The following is a 23,375-nucleotide window of genomic DNA, read 5'->3' as shown; positions in this document are numbered from 1 at the left end:
GGGTTCGTGTTGTTTGTTATGCAAAACCAAATAAAAAATTATCGAATTTAAAAAAAAAATTATAAAAGTATCATGCAAATAAACATCGTCTAGGTTTATACACCAATGTATTTATTTATCTTTTCTAAAAAGCACAAGTAGAGATACACAAAAATAATACTTCAGGTAAAAAACAATAACAAAAGCATACATTTAAAGGTTTACAATATTATTTAGGAGGCACTGGTGTACAAAAAGCATATACTAACGATACAGTTCGTGCAAAACAAAATTAAACTTTGCATGTGTAGCACAGAGCTAATTTTAGGTTTGGATGAGGACACTATAAAGTGAACAATAGAAAATGTGTATGCCAATACTGGGAAAAGGCTAAATATATAAATATTCATCTGCCAAGTGACCTGGAAAAAAACAATGCAATTGCAACATGGTTGTTTTCCAAAGGAATCAAAGAAAAAGGACACAAAATAAAGTGTGTGTATGCTATAAAGCACAAATATTACTGAGGTTTGGGCACAGTGCAACTCATACAGAAGGCAGAGGAGCACAAAAAAAGTGTCTAAAAGGCAGATAGTGTTCATTCTAGCACCCGCTATCTTTGAAAACCCGTGCAGTTCCTCTTCCCTGCCTGGGGTGTCGCTGTCTGCTGTAGTGCTTCTAGCACAGTGTGGTCTGTGCACTGATATGCAAACCCGAACTGTGCTAGAAACACCACAGCAGACAGCGACACCCCAGGCAAGGAAGAGGAACTGCATGGGTTTTCAAAGATAGCGGGTGCTAGAATGAACACTACAGTATCTGCCTTTTAGACACTTTTTTGTGCTCCTCTGCCTTCTGTATGAGTTGCACTGTGCCCAAACCTCAGCGGCCAATCAGGAGCCAGTAAAGTCGGCTCCTGATTGGCTAGAATTCATTCTTAGTCCAGACACCGAGGAGGAAACATCTCTGCAGCTCTGACAGACGGGGAGTTTGCTGGAGTCGCCCGGCAGCTTAAAGAAGAAGCCAGAAGATGGAAGAAGAAGGAAGAATGCCTGGACAATGTCGGACCAAGCCAGAAGAACTTCCATGGAGGACCTGGGTGAGTTGGATTTCCTTCCACAGGTCCACCATGGATTTCTTCGGACCCGGACCTGACGCCGACATGAAGATCGACATGAAGAAGAATGGCGACATGGATCCGGAACCAGGACAAGGCACCGGATCAAGACTCTGGGACCTACCTACGGGATCAAGATAGGTAAGTATCAGTGTGTGTGTAATGTATGTATTAAACTTTTATTTTACAGGTGTCAGTGTGTTTTTATTTAACTATTTTTTTTACTGTGGAACTACAAGACCCAGCGGGCCATTTAATGCCCCGCAGGCTGGGACTTGTGGTTCACCAAGTCCCAGCTTGCAGGGGAGGCTTGCTGGGACTCATAGTTCTACAGTTTAAAACAATAGTTTATTCTTCTATTTTTTACACCAGAATCAGCCCGATGCCCACCGCCCAGGGGCATCGGGGACAGCACCAGGCTTCAGCCTGGTCAGGTAAGTCCTGGAGGGGGTGGGCCCTTATTGGGGGGGTCCCCACTCCCCCAGGACCCCTGGCCAGGCTGACTGGTCGGTAGGGTTAATGCTTTGGCCGGGGGGACTTGTATAAAAAGTCTCCCCCCGGCTGTGGCATTACCCTGCTGGCCGGTTTGGCCTGGGGCTGGTTCTTAAAATACGGGGGACCCCTAGTCACTTTGTCCCCCGTATTTTGGGAACCAGCCCCGGACCTGGAGCCTGGGGCTGGTTGTTAAAAATCGGGGAACCCCTATTTGTCGGGTTCCCTGATTTTTAATTACCGGCCCCGGCTCTTTCAGCCTGGTGCTGGTTACAGCTGTGGGGGGGACCCCACTCCGTTTTTTTTTTAATATTTATTTTTCTATTTTTTTACACTGAAGCCTGCACGGATCTGACTGATCCGTGCAGGCTAAAGCCAAATACGACAGGGAAAGCAAGGTGTATTTTCCTGTCGTATTTGTGTGCCAATTAGCAGCTGTATTATCAATACGACTGCTTAGTACATCAGGAACCACCATTCTTTTGAATGGTGATTTCTGTCGTATTCTATCGATGGTGTAGACATTCGTATTTGTAAATACAAATACGAATGTTCCATCATTAGAAATACGAATTGTTGTATTTTCGGGATTGTAAATCCCGAAAATACAAATGTGTAAAAGATAGGTGTATTTCTGCCTACGAATACACCTATTTTTTACGAATCCATTTTGGTAAATTTCCCCCATAATGTTACAGGAATAAATAAGCATAGAACTTTTAACTGTATGTTCTCTGACTAGTGATTTAGGGGGATATGCAATCCTCCACCGCTATTTCCGATGGGGGAAATAGCAGCGGATACCTAATTAATGTTGTCTTTACTGACAGCATTGAAGAGGCATCATGGCAGAACAAGCTCGACTTTAAAAGCTGTCAGGCCCGTTCTGCCGATAACGGAAGTGGATTGTCCCGATCATGGCCGTATATCGACAATCCATGGCCGTTTACGCGGACACGCCCCCTTTTTCACCAACGTTTAATCCCGCCTGCCGATTTGCTGTCGATCAAAATGCAAACGGACCAGGATCATGACTGTCAGGACGGACCGACAGTCATGATCCTGGATTACATATTCCCTTTAACCTTTTGAGTGGCAACATCTCTGTGAGCGATGTTCAAAATATCCGCCTCGCTCTCATTGTTATATAAAATTCAAATAAAAAATGTTGTGTGAAAAAAAAGATTCTATTTCCTATATAAGGTAAACATTACAGCCCATCATGATGAATAACAATGTTGGCTTGGTCATTTTCATACCTATTTTGAGAAATTCACTTGGCACTCAAAGGGTTAATTCTGTTTTGGTCAAATAGCAAGCAGAACATGGTCGAATGAATAACCTAAGAGATCAGTATACACTGACGAAAATAAACAAGATCTATAATGTAAGCTATGAGATTGGCAGCTGTCAGAACAGCAATGGCTACTAATTTATCCCAATTACATAATCCACTCCGACCTGAATAGCGACTGCATTCGTTTGGACGTTGTGTGGTTCCCCTGTACTTTGAGTCAAATTGGAAGATTGGCCAGATGATCAGGGCGGAAGCATAAAACAGGACAGAAAGGAGGACGTAGGCACTGAGAGACTTCTCAAAAGTACAGGGCAACCAACTGGTACATTCCCCGACACATAAAATAATCACCAAAACAGACAGGATAAAACAAATAAAGTAAACAGATAAGCACCACTTAAGTGCATCATGTTTGGTGTACAGCGGGGGATCTGAAATGAAGACAAAAATAACACAGGCAATGAAGCTTTCTATAACTTTTAAAAGTCCAGGAACAGTTGCCATGTATCCAGTAACTTCTCCCGGCTGGGCTCTTGTTAAAGACACCTCAATGATATATGCCAGCGTGGTGAGACAGGAAAACACTACAGCCACAATCTGGTAGGTGCGCCTCTCGCTGCCGTAACTTTTGTCTTCCAAGTAGAACAGTGGGTTCAGAACGGTGGCAGAGAGGCACATCAACACAGCAAACATAGCAAAAGTGATGGGGAAGTTTTTCCAAGACACTGGCATCCGGTTTTGCACCCCTGTAAATTCCACCACAAGGATTATTATAGTGACAGCGAAACAGAAGCACCAGGAGAACATGCAAAAGTCTCCGGTTCCACTGCCCCAACCTCCTCTGTGCACAACCAAGCTGAACGTAACGCAGGCAACGATGGCTGCCAGAATGCGCACAATCCCAACTGGAGACTTTAGGGTGTGGGTGTTGCCCACCACGATTTTCGTGCGTTGGACTGGCATGGTTCTTGTACCTTTGAAAAGAAAGAAAAAGGGATGTCAAATATTGTATTAAAAAAGGCCTCAACGAGGCAATGGAATTAAACATAGTATTATAGAACAATTATTGCTTTCCTTGTCTGGTTCTGTATCATTTAATGGATTGTACCATGTGACTATGTGTAGGTGTCGAAGATAATAATATGTCCATGAAGGATAACAGCGGGCCTTCTTCAATATAAAGAATCCTTATATAATATCGATAAGACCCCCCCTCTTTTAGTATAAATTAGTTTGGACCCTACCCCCCCCCCCTTTTTAATACAATATTAGCCTGGATAAACCACCACAAAAGCTATATGGTGATAAACTATAAAAAGAGTCTCTTCATAATGTACTGCTATATATATATAAAAATTATACCGTATAAATTATGTCTTCATACATCCACCAATTAACGTTATTTTGTAAATAATAAAATACCATTAAGGTTATATGTTGGATATATATGTGTATATATTTTTTTTTATTTTTCTATTATTATTATTTGTGCATCTCTTTCCATATATAATAAGATGATATGTGAAGTCCTATATATTTACCCTCTCTACCATATCAAATATTATTACCTTTTTTAATATATATTGTACTTATTTTCATCCCCATGACCTTGCTGTGTATATATGCAAAACTGCTTACTAATAATGCTCCCCAGAAAAATAATGACTTTTTTTCGCTATGGGCAGGGGTTAATAGTAGAAAACGATATCCGAGTGTAACATTCATGTGTTAAAATAAAGTTGCTTTTGTTCAAATAAAGGGGCAGTTCTAATACTGCACCCATCCATGATAAACAAATTCCATGTCTATGGCGACTGGCTCCGCTCCCCCGGAAGTGACGCATAACATACCACCTAAAGATGCGATGACGCGGGTATACAGCGTCACCGCATCTAGACAAATTAGGGCTTGTCAAGCCCGGACCACGTGTTAGTACACATGTCATATGGCCGAATTCCGGCCAATACAACCACTGAGCTTCCGGCGGAAGCGGGAAGTCATTCTCGGCAGGTGGAACGCATATGCGTTCCACCCATATATCGCTATGAATCCAAGCTTACGAATATCGTTTTCTTAGAAAATAACACAGAGGCAGCTAACTGAGGACTCGTTTTCCAACCTAGACTGTCAATCTTAGTACCAAATGTCCTCCCCTCTGTCCATAACTGTGTTACTTGCGGGGAACAAAGTGACCTTTTGACCCGGAAGTGATAATTATTAACACAATATATTTTCATGATTTAACAGATACCCACTGGGAATATTAAATGTTTTATGGTATTATACCTACTATATCAGTATGTTTGTCTCCTACTTTATGATTAAACATTGAAATTATGATTGTAATGTATTATTACTCTGATTGAATGTCAATTGGCTACTCACTAGTATGGGTATATATACCCCTAGCCACCACACTAGAAGCCACCTTTGAAAAAGCCACAAGCTAGTGGCGAAACGCGTCAGGTGCAGCCTCTCATTCCTACAGATTGGACCCATATTACCATCCAGTCCATCGTCTGCCTACTTTTGGGAATTTCAACTCTGATCCACCCTCCAAGACCTCTACAGGACACTGAACTCCAGGTGAGCCCCGCCATCCATAGCCACCTGTATGAGACAGTGGTCCCTCATCAAATACCTCAAGTGGGACTGATAACTCTCCACCACAATAGTGACCAGGGGCACCCAGCAGCTTTTTCCTCCAGGTGAGTCAACACCATCATAGCCACCTGTTAGAGGTTCTGCCATCCCCCCTTTATCAAACCTAGTCCAGGTTGGAGAATTCCTGCCCACCCTCCTTCAGTGCTTACAACATTTACTGCAATTTCATATATGGGAGGTACCCAAATGGGGTATTGAATACCAATTTCTCTGAAAGCAAATAGAGGTCCTTTAAGGGATAAAATACGGACATTTCTCCATTGATTCCTCCAGCGGCTACTACCATCTATCCGTGAACATAGGGCCTTATTTTGGTTCATTCTTTCTGACAAAATCCTTCTTAGATGGGCAAAACCATGTGCACTGCAGGTGGGGCAGATGTAACTTGTGCAGAGAGAATTAGATTTGGGTGGGGTTTTACTTCAAAGTGAGATCTATATTGCAGTGTAAAAATAAAGCAGTCAGTATTTTCCCTGCACAAAAACAAAAGTACTCACCCAAATCTAATTCTCTCTGCACATATTATATCTGCCCCCCCTGCAGTGCACATGGTTTTGTCCATCTAAGAAGGATTTTGTCAGAAAGAATGAACCAAAATAAGGCCCATAGAGAGGACCGGTGAATTGTCCCCCAAAATCTTTTCCCCATTCATCTTCCCAATCGGCAGATATACCATTGGTTAAGTGCACTTTCCAATCTGGACTGATACTCAATAGGGCATTGGCCCTTACGGATCCATATCCAATCAAAGAGTGAGACCTTCTTTTTAACATTTTTATTGTGCGATATTGTCATGTGCAAATGTATGTAATGTTTTTATTTATCTTTGTGATATAAATTGTTTTTTTCACCATAAAGTTGTTCAATCTATTCATTGTGACACCAGCGCTGCTTCTCTGAAACTTCATTTCTACCAATGTAGGTGAAAATGATAATTTTCACTTACTTTTATAGAAAATAAGTACCTCACAGTGGCCCTTATTCTGATTGACGCGGACTTTACCGCGTACTTACGGATCGCGTCTTTACGGCGTCTGCGCATGCGTGGAGAACGCTACGCGCATGTGCCACGCCTTGACTCGGTACCAGTTCGGGCAAATCCCGTCCAAAACTGTTCACCGCTATCAGTCGGGAAATAGGGGCGTATTATGGGCGTCATGCGGAATGACACATGGGCGTAGTTTCAAAGTGGGCAAAACGGGGCGGAAACATGGGCGGACACGGGGGAGTACACTTATGTTGGGGGGCGTACATTCGGATACCACTCCGAATGCACGCGATCAAAAAGGGAAGAAATGTGCGGTGTCCACAAGTGTACTATTGCTTTGCGGACACCACTCGTTCATGCGGTAGGCGAACGTACGCCTAATGACTACAAGCATTAACACCTGAACCCAATAGAATCGACTCCTTTACTCATTACTCACTAATAGGACGCTTGTCAGTGCTTTAATTGAAACCATTGCACTTCAATTGCTGTAAGGGTTAATGTGTGCAATGCATGTGTTAGGCATGCTTGTAAGGATATATTGGCATCTAATTGATTCCAATTCCAAATAAGAAGTTTTTTATGAGGATAGGTAATTGAATAAGTGGGTCATGTGATGTATTGCAGAATTGACATAATAGTGGGTTGTTTGGCGTAAATACTCCGCTTACGGGCGGTAGCACCGCTTGGCTCCCGTTCGGATGCGGTATTTCCGAGCATACTCTGTAATACTCAGTAATACCGTGCAGAATCGGAGTGTTTCTCCCGCACACGCATGGTTTGTATGTCGTCCGTAAACACGCCCTGTTCTTAAAGAGTGAGTCCGTCCGAATGCGGAGGACCCGTGGGCGTTTCTACGGACGATGGCCGCATGCGGCAAAACACCGTGGCGTGCGGACCGCTCCGTAAGAATGCGGGAATATCCGCACCAACCAGAATAAGGGCCAGTGGCTGGAACATCTCATACTGTTTTTGGCTTTCATCCCCCAACCATTCCGCCGTGGCCAGAACATTTTCTGCGTCGGTTCCGGCTTTCACTCCCAGAAGCATCCCGTCGCGTCCAGAACATCTCATGCGTCGGTTCCAGCTTTCAATTCCAAAAACACCTCGCCGCGGCCAGAACATCTCATCCGTCGGTTCCGGCTTTACCCCCAAGCACCTTGCCAAGGCGCTGACATTTCATTCACAGGTTCCAGCTTTCACCCTCCAGGCACATAGCTGCATACTGTATGGACAAGTTATTCGCCGGATCCAGTTTTCACATCCCAATCAAGTGTGATAGTATACAATGGTGTGAAAGTGATATATGGGGCCTACATATTATCACTTCATTTCTGCCAATGTAGGTGAAAATGATAATTTTCACTTACTTTTGTAGAAAATAAGTACGTCCCAGCGGCCGGAACATCTCATGCTCCGTTTTTGGCTTTCAACCCTCAACCATCACGCCGCAGCCGGAACATTATCTGCGTCGGTTCCAGCTTTCATTCCCAAAAGCATCTCGTCGCAGGCCAGAACATCTCATGCGTCGGTTCTGGCTTTCACTCCCAAAAGCACCTCGTCGTGGCCAGAACATCTCATCCGTCGGTTCCGGCTTTACCCCCCAAGCACCTTGCCAAGGTGGGAACATTTCATTCACAGGTTCCAGCTTTTACCCTCCAGGCACATAGCTGCGTACATATCAAGCTATTCGCCGGTTCCGGTTTTCACACCCCAATCAAATGTGAAAGGGTACAGCGGTGTGAAACTGGTATATGGGGCCTATAAATTATCACTTTTTTTTTTTACCAAAGTAGGTGAAAATTATTATTTTCACCTACTTTAGTAGAAAAAAGTATTACTGATATTCAATAAAAAAGCAATGCAGACAATATCACTGCTATCTCCCGCACTGATATCAGCCCTGATTTGGCTCGCTGTCTGCATAAAATAATATAAGGACCTCAATTCATCAAACTTTAAACATAATTTACGGAAGAACATACATATTTGATAAATATACATGTATGCCAGGAAGATATTATCGCGCCTGCTTACCTGTTGTGGGTAGCTGCTCCTGCAATTTGACGTTTGGAATATGCTGTAGTAAAAATGATGTCACAGTAGTCCAGAGACGTAGCTGGGTAAGCATTTGACATCACAATTCATTCGTGGAGAAGGTCTACCTGAAAAAAAGAAGAAGGAGGCGCGATAATATGTTCATGACATACATGCATATTTATTAATAATGTGTCTTACATCGTAACACACATAAATGCAGTACTATACAGACAACACAAGTCATCCTTATCAGTTCCTGCCCAGTGATTGCAAATACATGCTACAGCACATATTAGACCCTTAACTGTGGACCCGTTACTCAGTTTTACAAACTGAGCAGGTCCCCGGGTATGTGCTCTGCAGCAGCCAGTCTTGAGGAGCTGTCAGGGACTATCACCCCCCCAAAGCACCTCACAGTGCCTGGAACATCTCATGCGCCAGTTTAGGCTTTCACCCGCCTTCAAGCCCATCGCAAAAGCATGACAATCTCATGCTCCGGATCTGGCACCTCTCCAAAGCACCTCAACGCGTCCGGAACATTTCATGCGCCGCTTCCGGCTTTCACCCCCAAACACCACGCCGCGACCAGAACATTTATTGCGCCGGTTCCAAATTTCACCCCCAAAAGCACCTCGTCGCAGCCAGAATATCTCATACGTCGGTTCAGGCTTCAACCCCTCCCAAGCACCTTGCCAAGGTGGGAACATTTCATTCACAGGTTCCAGCTTTTACCCTCCAGGCACATAGCTGCATATGGACAAGTTATTCGCCAGATCCAGTTTTCACACCCCAATCAAGTGTTATAACATTTCCTGCACCGGTTCCGGCTTTCACTCCCAAAAGCACCTCGTCGCAGGCCAGAACATCTCATGCGTCGGTTTCCGGCTTTCACACCTTAATCTAATGTGAAAGGGTACAGCGGTGTGAAAGTGGTATATGAGGCCTATAAATGATCACATTTTTTTTACGAAAGTAGGTGGAAATAACAATTTTCACCTACTTTTGTAGAAAATAAGTAACTCACACGCCGCGACCGGAACATTCCTTGCGTCGGTTCCGGCTTTCACTCCCAAAAGCACCTCGTCGCGTGCCAGAACATCTCATGCGTCGGTTCTGGCTTTCACTCCCAAAAGCATACCGTCGCGGCCAGAACATCTCATGCGTCGGTTCCAGCTTTCACTTCCAAAAGCACCTTGTCACGGCCAGAACATCTCATCCGTCGGTTCCGGCTTCAACCCCCAAGCACCTTGCTAAGTCAGGAACATTTCATCACAGGTTCCAGATTTTACCCTCCAGGCACATAGCTGCGTACAAGTTATTCCCAGATTCCGGTTTTCACACCCCAATCGAATGTGAAAGGGTACAGCGGTGTGAAAGTGGTATATGGGGTCTAAAAATTATCACTTTTCTTTTACCAAAGCAGGTGAAAATAACAATTTTCACCTACTTTTGTAGAAAATAAGTACCTTGCAGCAGTCGGTACATCTCATGCGCCGGTTCTGGCTTTCACTGCCCAACCATCACGCCGGAACATTTCTTGTGCCGGTTCCAGGTTTCACCCACAAAAGCACCTTGCCAAGGCGGTGACATTTCATTCACAGGTTCCAGCTTTCACCCTCCATGCACATAGCTGCATATGGACAAGTTATTCGCCGGATCCAGTTTCCACATCCCAATCAAGTGTGATAGGGTACAATGGTGTGAAAGTGATGTATGGGGCCTATATATTATCACTTCATTTCTACCAATGTAGGTGAAAATGATAATTTTCACTTACTTTTATAGAAAATAAGTACCTCACAGTGGCTGGAACATCTCATACTGTTTTTGGCTTTCATCCCCCAACCATTACGCCGTGGCCAGAACATTTTCTGCATCGGTTCCGGCTTTCACTCCCAGAAGCATCCCGTCGCGTCCAGAACATCTCATGCGTCGGTTCCAGCTTTCAGTTCCAAAAACACCTCGCCGCGGCCAGAACATCTCATCCGTCGGTTCCGGCTTTACCCTCAAGCACCTTGCCAAGGCGGTGACATTTCATTCACAGGTTCCAGCTTTCACCCTCCAGGCACATAGCTGCATACTGTATGGACAAGTTATTCGCCGGATCCAGTTTCCACATCCCAATCAAGTGTGATAGGGTACAATGGTGTGAAAGTGATATATGGGGCCTATATATTATCACTTCATTTCTGCCAATGTAGGTGAAAATGATAATTTTCACTTACTTTTGTAGAAAATAAGAACGTCACAGCGGCCGGAACATCTCATGCTCCGTTTTTGGCTTTCACCCCTCAACCATTACGCCGTGGCCGGAACATTTTCTGCGTCGGTTCCGGCTTTCACTCCCAAAAGCATCCCATCGCGTCCAGAACATCTCATGCGTCGGTTCTGGCTTTCACTCCTAAAAGCACCTCGTCGTGGCCAGAACATCTCATCCGTCGGTTCTGGCTTAACCCCCCAAGCACCTTGCCAAGTCGGGAACATTTCATTCACAGGTTCCAGCTTTTACCCTCCAGGCACATAGCCGTGTACGGAACAAATTATTCCCAGGTTCCGATTTTCACACCCCAATCGAATGTGAAAGGGTACAGCGGTGTGAAAGTAATATATGGGGCCTATAAATGATCACATTTTTTTTTACCAAAGAAGGTGGAAATAACAATTTTCACCTACTTTTGTAGAAAATAAGTACCTCACAGCAGCCGGTACATCTCATGCGCCGGTTTCGGCTTTCACCGCCAAACCACCACGCCGCTACTGGAACATTCCGTTCACCGGTTCCAGGTTTCACCCACAAAAGCACCTTGCCAAGGCAGTACCATTTCATTCACAGGTTCCAGCTTTCACCCTCCAGGCACATAGCTGCATATGGACAAGTTATTTGCCGGATCCAGTTTTCACATCCCAATCAAGTGTGATAGGGTACAGTGGTGTGAAAGTGGTTTATGGGGACTATATATTATCACTTCATTTCTACCAAAGTAGGTGAAATTTATCATTTTCACTTACTTTTGTAGAAAATAAGTACCACACAGCGGCCGAAACATCTCATGCTCCGTTTTTGGCTTTCACCCCCCAACCATCACGCCGCAGCCGGAACATTTTCTGCGTCGGTTCCAGCTTTCATTCTCAAAAGCATCTCTTTGCAGGCCAGAACATCTTATGCGTCGGTTCCGGCTTTCACTCCCAAAAGCATCCCGTCGCGTCCAGAACATCTCATGCGTCGGTTCTGGCTTTCACTCCCAAAAGCATCCCGTCGCGGCCAGAACATCTCATGCGTTGGTTCCAGCTTTCACTTCCAAAAGCACCTCGTCACGGCCAGAACATCTCATCCGTCGGTTCCGGCTTCAACCCCCAAGCACCTTGCTAAGTCAGGAACATTTCATCACAGGTTCCTGATTTTACCCTCCAGGCACATAGCTGCGTACAAGTTATTCCCAGATTCCGGTTTTCACACCCCAATCGAATGTGAAAGGGTACAGCGGTGTGAAAGTGGTATATGGGGTCTAAAAATTATCACTTTTTTTTACCAAAGGAGGTGAAAATAACAATTTTCACCTACTTTTGTAGAAAATAAGTACCTTGCAGCAGTCGGTACATCTCATGCGCCGGTTCCGGCTTTCACTGCCCAACCATCACGCCGGAACATTTCTTATGCCGGTTCCAGGTTTGACCCACAAAAGCACCTTGCCAAGGCGGCGACATTTCATTCACAGGTTCCAGCTTTCACCCTCCAGGCACATAGCTGCATATGGACAAGTTATTTGCCGGATCCAGTTTTCACATCCCAATCAAGTGTGATAGGGTACAGTGGTGTGAAAGTGGTTTATGGGGACTATATATTATAACTTCATTTCTACCAAAGTAGGTGAAATTGATCATTTTCACTTACTTTTGTAGAAAATAAGTACGTCACAGCGGCCGAAACATCTCCTGCTCTGTTTTTGGCTTTCACCCCCCAACCATCACGCCGCAGCCGGAACATTTTCTGCGTCGGTTCCAGCTTTCATTCCCAAAAGCATCTCGTCGCAGGCCAGAACATCTCATGCGTCGGTTCTGGCTTTCACTCCCAAAAGCACCTCGTCGTGGCCAGAACATCTCATCCGTCGGTTCCGGCTTTACCCCCCAAGCACCTTGCCAAGGTGGGAACATTTCATTCACAGGTTCCAGCTTTTACCCTCCAGGCACATAGCTGCATACTGTATGGACAAGTTATTCGCCGGATCCAGTTTCCACATCCCAATCAAGTGTGATAGGGTACAATGGTGTGAAAGTGATATATGGGGCCTATATATTATCACTTCATTTCTGCCAATGTAGGTGAAAATGATAATTTTCACTTACTTTTGTAGAAAATAAGAACGTCACAGCGGCCGGAACATCTCATGCTCCGTTTTTGGCTTTCACCCCTCAACCATTACGCCGTGGCCGGAACATTTTCTGCGTCGGTTCCGGCTTTCACTCCCAAAAGCATCCCGTCGCGTCCAGAACATCTCATGCGTCGGTTCTGACTTTCACTCCTAAAAGCACCTCGTCGTGGCCAGAACATCTCATCCGTCGGTTCTGGCTTAACCCCCCAAGCACCTTGCCAAGTCGGGAACATTTCATTCACAGGTTCCAGCTTTTACCCTCCAGGCACATAGCCGTGTACGGAACAAATTATTCCCAGGTTCCGATTTTCACACCCCAATCGAATGTGAAAGGGTACAGCGGTGTGAAAGTAATATATGGGGCCTATAAATGATCACATTTTTTTTACCAAAGAAGGTGGAAATAACAATTTTCACCTACTTTTGTAGAAAATAAATACCTCACAGCAGCCGGTACATCTCATGCGCCGGTTTCGGCTTTCACCGCCAAACCACCACGCCGCTACTGGAACATTCCTTTCACCGGTTCCAGGTTTCACCCACAAAAGCACCTTGCCAAGGCAGTACCATTTCATTCACAGGTTCCAGCTTTCACCCTCCAGGCACATAGCTGCATATGGACAAGTTATTTGCCGGATCCAGTTTTCACATCCCAATCAAGTGTGATAGGGTACAGTGGTGTGAAAGTGGTTTATGGGGACTATATATTATAACTTCATTTCTACCAAAGTAGGTGAAATTGATCATTTTCACTTACTTTTGTAGAAAATAAGTACGTCACAGCGGCCGAAACATCTCATGCTCTGTTTTTGGCTTTCACCCCCCAACCATCACGCCGCAGCCGGAACATTTTCTGCGTCGGTTCCAGCTTTCATTCCCAAAAGCATCTCGTCGCAGGCCAGAACATCTCATGCGTCGGTTCTGGCTTTCACTCCCAAAAGCACCTCGTCGTGGCCAGAACATCTCATCCGTCGGTTCCGGCTTTACCCCCCAAGCACCTTGCCAAGATGGGAACATTTCATTCACAGGTTCCAGCTTTTACCCTCCAGGCACATAGCTGCATACTGTATGGACAAGTTATTCGCCGGATCCAGTTTCCACATCCCAATCAAGTGTGATAGGGTACAATGGTGTGAAAGTGATATATGGGGCCTATATATTATCACTTCATTTCTGCCAATGTAGGTGAAAATGATCATTTTCACTTACTTTTGTAGAAAATAAGAACGTCACAGCGGCCGGAACATCTCATGCTCCGTTTTTGGCTTTCACCCCTCAACCATTACGCCGTGGCCGGAACATTTTCTGCGTCGGTTCCGGCTTTCACTCCCAAAAGCATCCCGTCTCGTCCAGAACATCTCATGCGTCGGTTCTGGCTTTCACTCCTAAAAGCACCTCGTCGTGGCCAGAACATCTCATCCGTCGGTTCTGGCTTAACCCCCCAAGCACCTTGCCAAGTCGGGAACATTTCATTCACAGGTTCCAGCTTTTACCCTCCAGGCACATAGCCGTGTACGGAACAAATTATTCCCAGGTTCCGATTTTCACACCCCAATCGAATGTGAAAGGGTACAGCGGTGTGAAAGTAATATATGGGGCCTATAAATGATCACATTTTTTTTTACCAAAGAAGGTGGAAATAACAATTTTCACCTACTTTTGTAGAAAATAAGTACCTCACAGCAGCCGATACATCTCATGCGCCGGTTTCGGCTTTCACCGCCAAACCACCACGCCGCTACTGGAACATTCCTTTCACCGGTTCCAGGTTTCACCCACAAAAGCACCTTGCCAAGGCAGTACCATTTCATTCACAGGTTCCAGCTTTCACCCTCCAGGCACATAGCTGCATATGGACAAGTTATTTGCCGGATCCAGTTTTCACATCCCAATCAAGTGTGATAGGGTACAGTGGTGTGAAAGTGGTTTATGGGGACTATATATTATCACTTCATTTCTACCAAAGTAGGTGAAATTTATCATTTTCACTTACTTTTGTAGAAAATAAGTACCACACAGCGGCCGAAACATCTCATGCTCCGTTTTTGGCTTTCACCCCCCCAACCATCACGCCGCAGCCGGAACATTTTCTGCGTCGGTTCCAGCTTTCATTCTCAAAAGCATCTCGTCGCAGGCCAGAACATCTCATGCGTCGGTTCTGGCTTTCACTCCCAAAAGCACCTCGTCGTGGCAAGAACATCTCATCCGTCGTTTCCGGCTTTACCCCCCAAGCACCTTGCCAAGGTGGGAACATTTCATTCACAGGTTCCAGCTTTTACCCTCCAGGCACATAGCCGCGTACATAACAAGCTATTCGCCGGTTCAGGTTTTCACACCCCAATCAAATGTGAAAGGGTACAGCGGTGTGAAAGTGGTATATGGGGCCTATAAATTATCACTTTTTTTTTTTTACCAAAGTAGGTGAAAATTATTATTTTCACCTACTTCAGTAGAAAAAAGTATTACTGACATTCAATAAAAAAGCAATGCAGACAATATCACTGCTATCTCCCGCACTGATATCAGCCCTGATTTGGCTCGCTGTCTGCATAAAATAATATAAGGACCTCAATTCATCAAACTTTAAACATAATTTAAGGAAGACCATACATATTTGATAAATATACATGTATGCCAGGAAGATATTATCGCGCCTGCTTACCTGTTGTGGGTAGCTGCTCCTGCAATTTGACGTTTGGAATATGCTGTCGTAAAAATGATGTCACAGTAGTCCAGAGACGTAGCTGGGTAAGTAGTTGACATCACAATTCATTCGTGGAGAAGGTCTACCTGAAAAAAAGAAGAAGGAGGCGCGATAATATGTTCATGACATACATGCATATTTATTAATAATGTGTCTTACATCGTAACACACATAAATGCAGTACTATACAGACAACACAAGTCATCCTTATCAGTTCCTGCCCCAGTGATTGCAAATACATGCTACAGCACATATTAGACCCTTAACTGTGGACCCGTTACTCAGTTTTACAAACTGAGCAGGTCCCCGGGTATGTGCTCTGAAGCAGCCAGTCTTGAGGAGCTGTCAGGGACTATCACCCCCCAAAGCACCTCACAGTGCCTGGAACATCTCATGCGCCAGTTTAGGCTTTCATCCGCCTTCAAGCCCATCGCAAAAGCATGACAATCTCATGCTCCGGATCTGGCACCTCTCCAAAGCACCTCAACGCGTCCGGAACATTTCATGCGCCGCTTCCGGCTTTCACCCCCAAACACCACGCCGCGGCCAGAACATTTATTGCGCCGGTTCCAAATTTCACCCCCAAAAGCACCTCGTCGCAGCCAGAATATCTCATACGTCGGTTCAGGCTTCAACCCCTCCCAAGCACCTTGCCAAGGTGGGAACATTTCATTCACAGGTTCCAGCTTTTACCCTCCAGGCACATAGCTGCATATGGACAAGTTATTCGCCAGATCCAGTTTTCACACCCCAATCAAGTGTTATAACATTTCCTGCACCGGTTCCGGCTTTCACTCCCAAAAGCACCTCGTCGCGTGCCAGAACATCTCATGCGTCGGTTCTGGCTTTCACTCCCAAAAGCATACCGTCGCGGCCAGAACATCTCATGCGTTGGTTCCAGCTTTCACTTCCAAAAGCACCTCGTCACGGCCAGAACATCTCATCCGTCGGTTCCGGCTTCAACCCCCAAGCACCTTGCTAAGTCAGGAACATTTCATCACAGGTTCCAGATTTTACCCTCCAGGCACATAGCTGCGTACAAGTTATTCCCAGATTCCGGTTTTCACACCCCAATCGAATGTGAAAGGGTACAGCGGTGTGAAAGTGGTATATGGGGTCTAAAAATTATCACTTTTCTTTTACCAAAGCAGGTGAAAATAACAATTTTCACCTACTTTTGTAGAAAATAAATACCTTGCAGCAGTCGGTACATCTCATGCGCCGGTTCTGGCTTTCACTGCCCAACCATCACGCCGGAACATTTCTTGTGCCGGTTCCAGGTTTCACCCACAAAAGCACCTTGCCAAGGCGGTGACATTTCATTCACAGGTTCCAGCTTTCACCCTCCAGGCACATAGCTGCATATGGACAAGTTATTTGCCGGATCCAATTTCCACATCCCAATCAAGTGTGATAGGGTACAATGGTGTGAAAGTGATGTATGGGGCCTATATATTATCACTTCATTTCTACCAATGTAGGTGAAAATGATAATTTTCACTTACTTTTATAGAAAATAAGTACCTCACAGTGGCTGGAACATCTCATACTGTTTTTGGCTTTCATCCCCCAACCATTACGCCGTGGCCAGAACATTTTCTGCGTCGGTTCCGGCTTTCACTCCCAGAAGCATCCCGTCGCGTCCAGAACATCTCATGCGTCGGTTCCAGCTTTCAGTTCCAAAAACACCTCGCCGCGGCCAGAACATCTCATCCGTTGGTTCCAGCTTTACCCCCAAGCACCTTGCCAAGGCGGTGACATTTCATTCACAGGTTCCAGCTTTCACCCTCCAGGCACATAGCTGCATACTGTATGGACAAGTTATTCGCCGGATCCAGTTTCCACATCCCAATCAAGTGTGATAGGGTACAATGGTGTGAAAGTGATATATGGGGCCTATATATTATCACTTCATTTCTGCCAATGTAGGTGAAAATGATAATTTTCACTTACTTTTGTAGAAAATAAGAACGTCACAGCGGCCGGAACATCTTATGCTCCGTTTTTGGCTTTCACCCCTCAACCATTACGCCGTGGCCGGAACATTTTCTGCGTCGGTTCCGGCTTTCACTCCCAAAAGCATCCCGTCGCGTCCAGAACATCTCATGCGTCGGTTCTGGCTTTCACTCCTAAAAGCACCTCGTCGTGGCCAGAACATCTCATCCGTCGGTTCTGGCTTAACCCCCCAAGCACCTTGCCAAGTCGGGAACATTTCATTCACAGGTTCCAGCTTTTACCCTCCAGGCACATAGCCGTGTACGGAACAAATTATTCCCAGGTTCCGATTTTCACACCCCAATCGAATGTGAAAGGGTACAGCGGTGTGAAAGTAATATATGGGGCCTATAAATGATCACATTTTTTTTACCAAAGAAGGTGGAAATAACAATTTTCACCTACTTTTGTAGAAAATAAGTACCTCACAGCAGCCGGTACATCTCATGCGCCGGTTTCGGCTTTCACCGCCAAACCACCACGCCGCTACTGGAACATTCCTTTCACCGGTTCCAGGTTTCACCCACAAAAGCACCTTGCCAAGGCAGTACCATTTCATTCACAGGTTCCAGCTTTCACCCTCCAGGCACATAGCTGCATATGGACAAGTTATTTGCCGGATCCAGTTTTCACATCCCAATCAAGTGTGATAGGGTCCAGTGGTGTGAAAGTGGTTTATGGGGACTATATATTATCACTTCATTTCTACCAAAGTAGGTGAAATTTATCATTTTCACTTACTTTTGTAGAAAATAAGTACCACACAGCGGCCGAAACATCTCATGCTCCGTTTTTGGCTTTCACCCCCCAACCATCACGCCGCAGCCGGAACATTTTCTGCGTCGGTTCCAGCTTTCATTCCCAAAAGCATCTCGTCGTAGGCCAGAACATCTTATGCGTCGGTTCCGGCTTTCACTCCCAAAAGCATCCCGTCGCGTCCAGAACATCTCATGCGTCGGTTCTGGCTTTCACTCCCAAAAGCATCCCGTCGCGGCCAGAACATCTCATGCGTTGGTTTCAGCTTTCACTTCCAAAAGCACCTCATCACGGCCAGAACATCTCATCCGTCGGTTCCGGCTTCAACCCCCAAGCACCTTGCTAAGTCAGGAACATTTCATCACAGGTTCCAGATTTTACCCTCCAGGCACATAGCTGCGTACAAGTTATTCCCAGATTCCGGTTTTCACACCCCAATCGAATGTGAAAGGGTACAGCGGTGTGAAAGTGGTATATGGGGTCTAAATATTATCACTTTTTTTTACCAGAGGAGGTGAAAATAACAATTTTCACCTACTTTTGTAGAAAATAAGTACCTTGCAGCAGTCGGTACATCTCATGCGCCGGTTCCGGCTTTCACTGCCCAACCATCACGCCGGAACATTTCTTGTGCCGGTTCCAGGTTTCACCCACAAAAGCACCTTGCCAAGGCGGTGACATTTCATTCACAGGTTCCAGCTTTCACCCTCCAGGCACATAGCTGCATATGGACAAGTTATTTGCCGGATCCAGTTTTCACATCCCAATCAAGTGTGATAGGGTACAGTGGTGTGAAAGTGGTTTATGGGGACTATATATTATAACTTCATTTCTACCAAAGTAGGTGAAATTGATCATTTTCACTTACTTTTGTAGAAAATAAGTACGTCACAGCGGCCGAAACATCTCATGCTCCGTTTTTGGCTTTCACCCCCCAACCATCACGCCGCAGCCGGAACATTTTCTGCGTCGGTTCCAGCTTTCATTCCCAAAAGCATCTCGTCGTAGGCCAGAACATCTTATGCGTCGGTTCCGGCTTTCACTCCCAAAAGCATCCCGTCGCGTCCAGAACATCTCATGCGTCGGTTCTGGCTTTCACTCCCAAAAGCATCCCGTCGCGGCCAGAACATCTCATGCGTTGGTTTCAGCTTTCACTTCCAAAAGCACCTCATCACGGCCAGAACATCTCATCCGTCGGTTCCGGCTTCAACCCCCAAGCACCTTGCTAAGTCAGGAACATTTCATCACAGGTTCCAGATTTTACCCTCCAGGCACATAGCTGCGTACAAGTTATTCCCAGATTCCGGTTTTCACACCCCAATCGAATGTGAAAGGGTACAGCGGTGTGAAAGTGGTATATGGGGTCTAAATATTATCACTTTTTTTTACCAGAGGAGGTGAAAATAACAATTTTCACCTACTTTTGTAGAAAATAAGTACCTTGCAGCAGTCGGTACATCTCATGCGCCGGTTCCGGCTTTCACTGCCCAACCATCACGCCGGAACATTTCTTGTGCCGGTTCCAGGTTTCACCCACAAAAGCACCTTGCCAAGGCGGTGACATTTCATTCACAGGTTCCAGCTTTCACCCTCCAGGCACATAGCTGCATATGGACAAGTTATTTGCCGGATCCAGTTTTCACATCCCAATCAAGTGTGATAGGGTACAGTGGTGTGAAAGTGGTTTATGGGGACTATATATTATAACTTCATTTCTACCAAAGTAGGTGAAATTGATCATTTTCACTTACTTTTGTAGAAAATAAGTACGTCACAGCGGCCGAAACATCTCATGCTCCGTTTTTGGCTTTCACCCCCCAACCATCACGCCGCAGCCGGAACATTTTCTGCGTCGGTTCCAGCTTTCATTCCCAAAAGCATCTCGTCGCAGGCCAGAACATCTCATGCCTCGGTTCTGGCTTTCACTCCCAAAAGCACCTCGTCGTGGCCAGAACATCTCATCCGTCGGTTCCGGCTTTACCCACCAAGCACCTTGCCAAGGTGGGAACATTTCATTCACAGGTTCCAGCTTTTACCCTCCAGGCACATAGCCGTGTACGGAACAAATTATTCCCAGGTTCCGATTTTCACACCCCAATCGAATGTGAAAGGGTACAGCGGTGTGAAAGTAATATATGGGGCCTATAAATGATCACATTTTTTTTACCAAAGAAGGTGGAAATAACAATTTTCACCTACTTTTGTAGAAAATAAGTACCTCACAGCAGCCGGTACATCTCATGCGCCGGTTTTGGCTTTCACCGCCAAACCACCACGCCGCTACTGGAACATTCCTTTCACCGGTTCCAGGTTTCACCCACAAAAGCACCTTGCCAAGGCAGTACCATTTCATTCACAGGTTCCAGCTTTCACCCTCCAGGCACATAGCTGCATATGGACAAGTTATTTGCCGGATCCAGTTTTCACATCCCAATCAAGTGTGATAGGGTACAGTGGTGTGAAAGTGGTTTATGGGGACTATATATTATCACTTCATTTCTACCAAAGTAGGTGAAATTTATCATTTTCACTTACTTTTGTAGAAAATAAGTACCACACAGCACCCGAAACATCTCATGCTCCGTTTTTGGCTTTCACCCCCCAACCATCACGCCGCAGCCGGAACATTTTCTGCGTCGGTTCCAGCTTTCATTCCCAAAAGCATCTCGTCGCAGGCCAGAACATCTTATGCGTCGGTTCCGGCTTTCACTCCCAAAAGCATCCCGTCGCGTCCAGAACATCTCATGCGTCGGTTCTGGCTTTCACTCCCAAAAGCATCCCGTCGCGGCCAGAACATCTCATGCGTTGGTTTCAGCTTTCACTTCCAAAAGCACCTCGTCACGGCCAGAACATCTCATCCGTCGGTTCCGGCTTCAACCCCCAAGCACCTTGCTAAGTCAGGAACATTTCATCACAGGTTCCAGATTTTACCCTCCAGGCACATAGCTGCGTACAAGTTATTCCCAGATTCCGGTTTTCACACCCCAATCGAATGTGAAAGGGTACAGCGGTGTGAAAGTGGTATATGGGGTCTAAAAATTATCACTTTTTTTACCAAAGGAGGTGAAAATAACAATTTTCACCTACTTTTGTAGAAAATAAGTACCTTGCAGCAGTCGGTACATCTCATGCGCCGGTTCCGGCTTTCACTGCCCAACCATCACGCCGGAACATTTCTTGTGCCGGTTCCAGGTTTCACCCACAAAAGCACCTTGCCAAGGCGGTGACATTTCATTCACAGGTTCCAGCTTTCACCCTCCAGGCACATAGCTGCATATGGACAAGTTATTTGCCGGATCCAGTTTTCACATCCCAATCAAGTGTGATAGGGTCCAGTGGTGTGAAAGTGGTTTGTGGGGACTATATATTATCACTTCATTTCTACCAAAGTAGGTGAAATTTATCATTTTCACTTACTTTTGTAGAAAATAAGTACCACACAGCGGCCGAAACATCTCATGCTCCGTTTTTGGCTTTCACCCCCCAACCATCACGCCGCAGCCGGAACATTTTCTGCGTCGGTTCCAGCTTTCATTCCCAAAAGCATCTCGTCGCAGGCCAGAACAATTATGCGTCGGTTCCGGCTTTCACTCCCAAAAGCATCCCGTCGCGTCCAGAACATCTCATGCGTCGGTTCTGGCTTTCACTCCCAAAAGCATCCCGTCGCGGCCAGAACATCTCATGCGTTGGTTTCAGCTTTCACTTCCAAAAGCACCTCGTCACGGCCAGAACATCTCATCCGTCGGTTCCGGCTTCAACCCCCAAGCACCTTGCTAAGTCAGGAACATTTCATCACAGGTTCCAGATTTTACCCTCCAGGCACATAGCTGCGTATAAGTTATTCCCAGATTCCGGTTTTCACACCCCAATCGAATGTGAAAGGGTACAGCGGTGTGAAAGTGGTATATGGGGTCTAAAAATTATCACTTTTTTTTACCAAAGGAGGTGAAAATAACAATTTTCACCTACTTTTGTAGAAAATAAGTACCTTGCAGCAGTCGGTACATCTCATGCGCCGGTTCCGGCTTTCACTGCCCAACCATCACGCCGGAACATTTCTTGTGCCGGTTCCAGGTTTCACCCACAAAAGCACCTTGCCAAGGCGGTGACATTTCATTCACAGGTTCCAGCTTTCACCCTCCAGGCACATAGCTGCATATGGACAAGTTATTTGCCGGATCCAGTTTTCACATCCCAATCAAGTGTGATAGGGTACAGTGGTGTGAAAGTGGTTTATGGGGACTATATATTATAACTTCATTTCTACCAAAGTAGGTGAAATTGATCATTTTCACTTACTTTTGTAGAAAATAAGTACGTCACAGCGGCCGAAACATCTCATGCTCCGTTTTTGGCTTTCACCCCCCAACCATCACGCCGCAGCCGGAACATTTTCTGCGTCGGTTCCAGCTTTCATTCCCAAAAGCATCTCGACGCAGGCCAGAACATCTCATGCGTCGGTTCTGGCTTTCACTCCCAAAAGCACCTCGTCGTGGCCAGAACATCTCATCCGTCGGTTCCGGCTTTACCCCCCAAGCACCTTGCCAAGGTGGGAACATTTCATTCACAGGTTCCAGCTTTTACCCTCCAGGCACATAGCCGCGTACATAACAAGCTATTCGCCGGTTCAGGTTTTCACACCCTAATCAAATGTGAAAGTGGTATATGGGGCCTATAAATTATCACTTTTTTTTTTTACCAAAGTAGGTGAAAATTATTATTTTCACCTACTTCAGTAGAAAAAAGTATTACTGACATTCAATAAAAAAGCAATGCAGACAATATCACTGCTATCTCCCGCACTGATATCAGCCCTGATTTGGCTCGCTGTCTGCATAAAATAATATAAGGACCTCAATTCATCAAACTTTAAACATAATTTAAGGAAGACCATACATATTTGATAAATATACATGTATGCCAGGAAGATATTATCGCGCCTGCTTACCTGTTGTGGGTAGCTGCTCCTGCAA

At 45.5% G+C, this 23,375-nt stretch overlaps 1 protein-coding gene across 2 annotated transcripts; it reads right to left on the bottom strand.

The window, feature by feature from the left end:
• Positions 1-822: 822 nt before the first annotated feature.
• LOC146051501 (myeloid-associated differentiation marker homolog) lies at positions 823-23,045 on the bottom strand. Of its 2 annotated transcripts, none has more exons than XM_083167890.1 (3): positions 15,610-23,045; positions 8,575-8,702; positions 823-3,859 (listed from the first exon to the last, which is right to left on the bottom strand). In XM_083167890.1, the coding sequence occupies exons 2-3, from the start codon at positions 8,666-8,668 to the stop codon at positions 2,931-2,933; spliced, it is 1,023 nt and encodes a 340-aa protein (XP_083024016.1). In that variant the 5' UTR covers positions 8,669-8,702; positions 15,610-23,045; the 3' UTR covers positions 823-2,930. The 2 variants fall into 2 exon arrangements, with proteins under 2 accessions (XP_083024016.1, XP_083024017.1); XM_083167891.1 differs by having other exon boundaries at positions 8,575-8,698.
• Between the last annotated feature and the right edge of the window lie 330 nt (positions 23,046-23,375).

Source organism: Crinia signifera, unplaced genomic scaffold (assembly GCF_055691185.1).
Source record: "Crinia signifera unplaced genomic scaffold, ASM5569118v1 HAP2_SCAFFOLD_101, whole genome shotgun sequence".
NCBI classification, from domain to species: domain Eukaryota; kingdom Metazoa; phylum Chordata; class Amphibia; order Anura; family Myobatrachidae; genus Crinia; species Crinia signifera.
The sequence above is the reverse complement of the archived record's forward strand: the minus strand, read 5'-3'. Positions and strand labels throughout refer to the sequence as shown.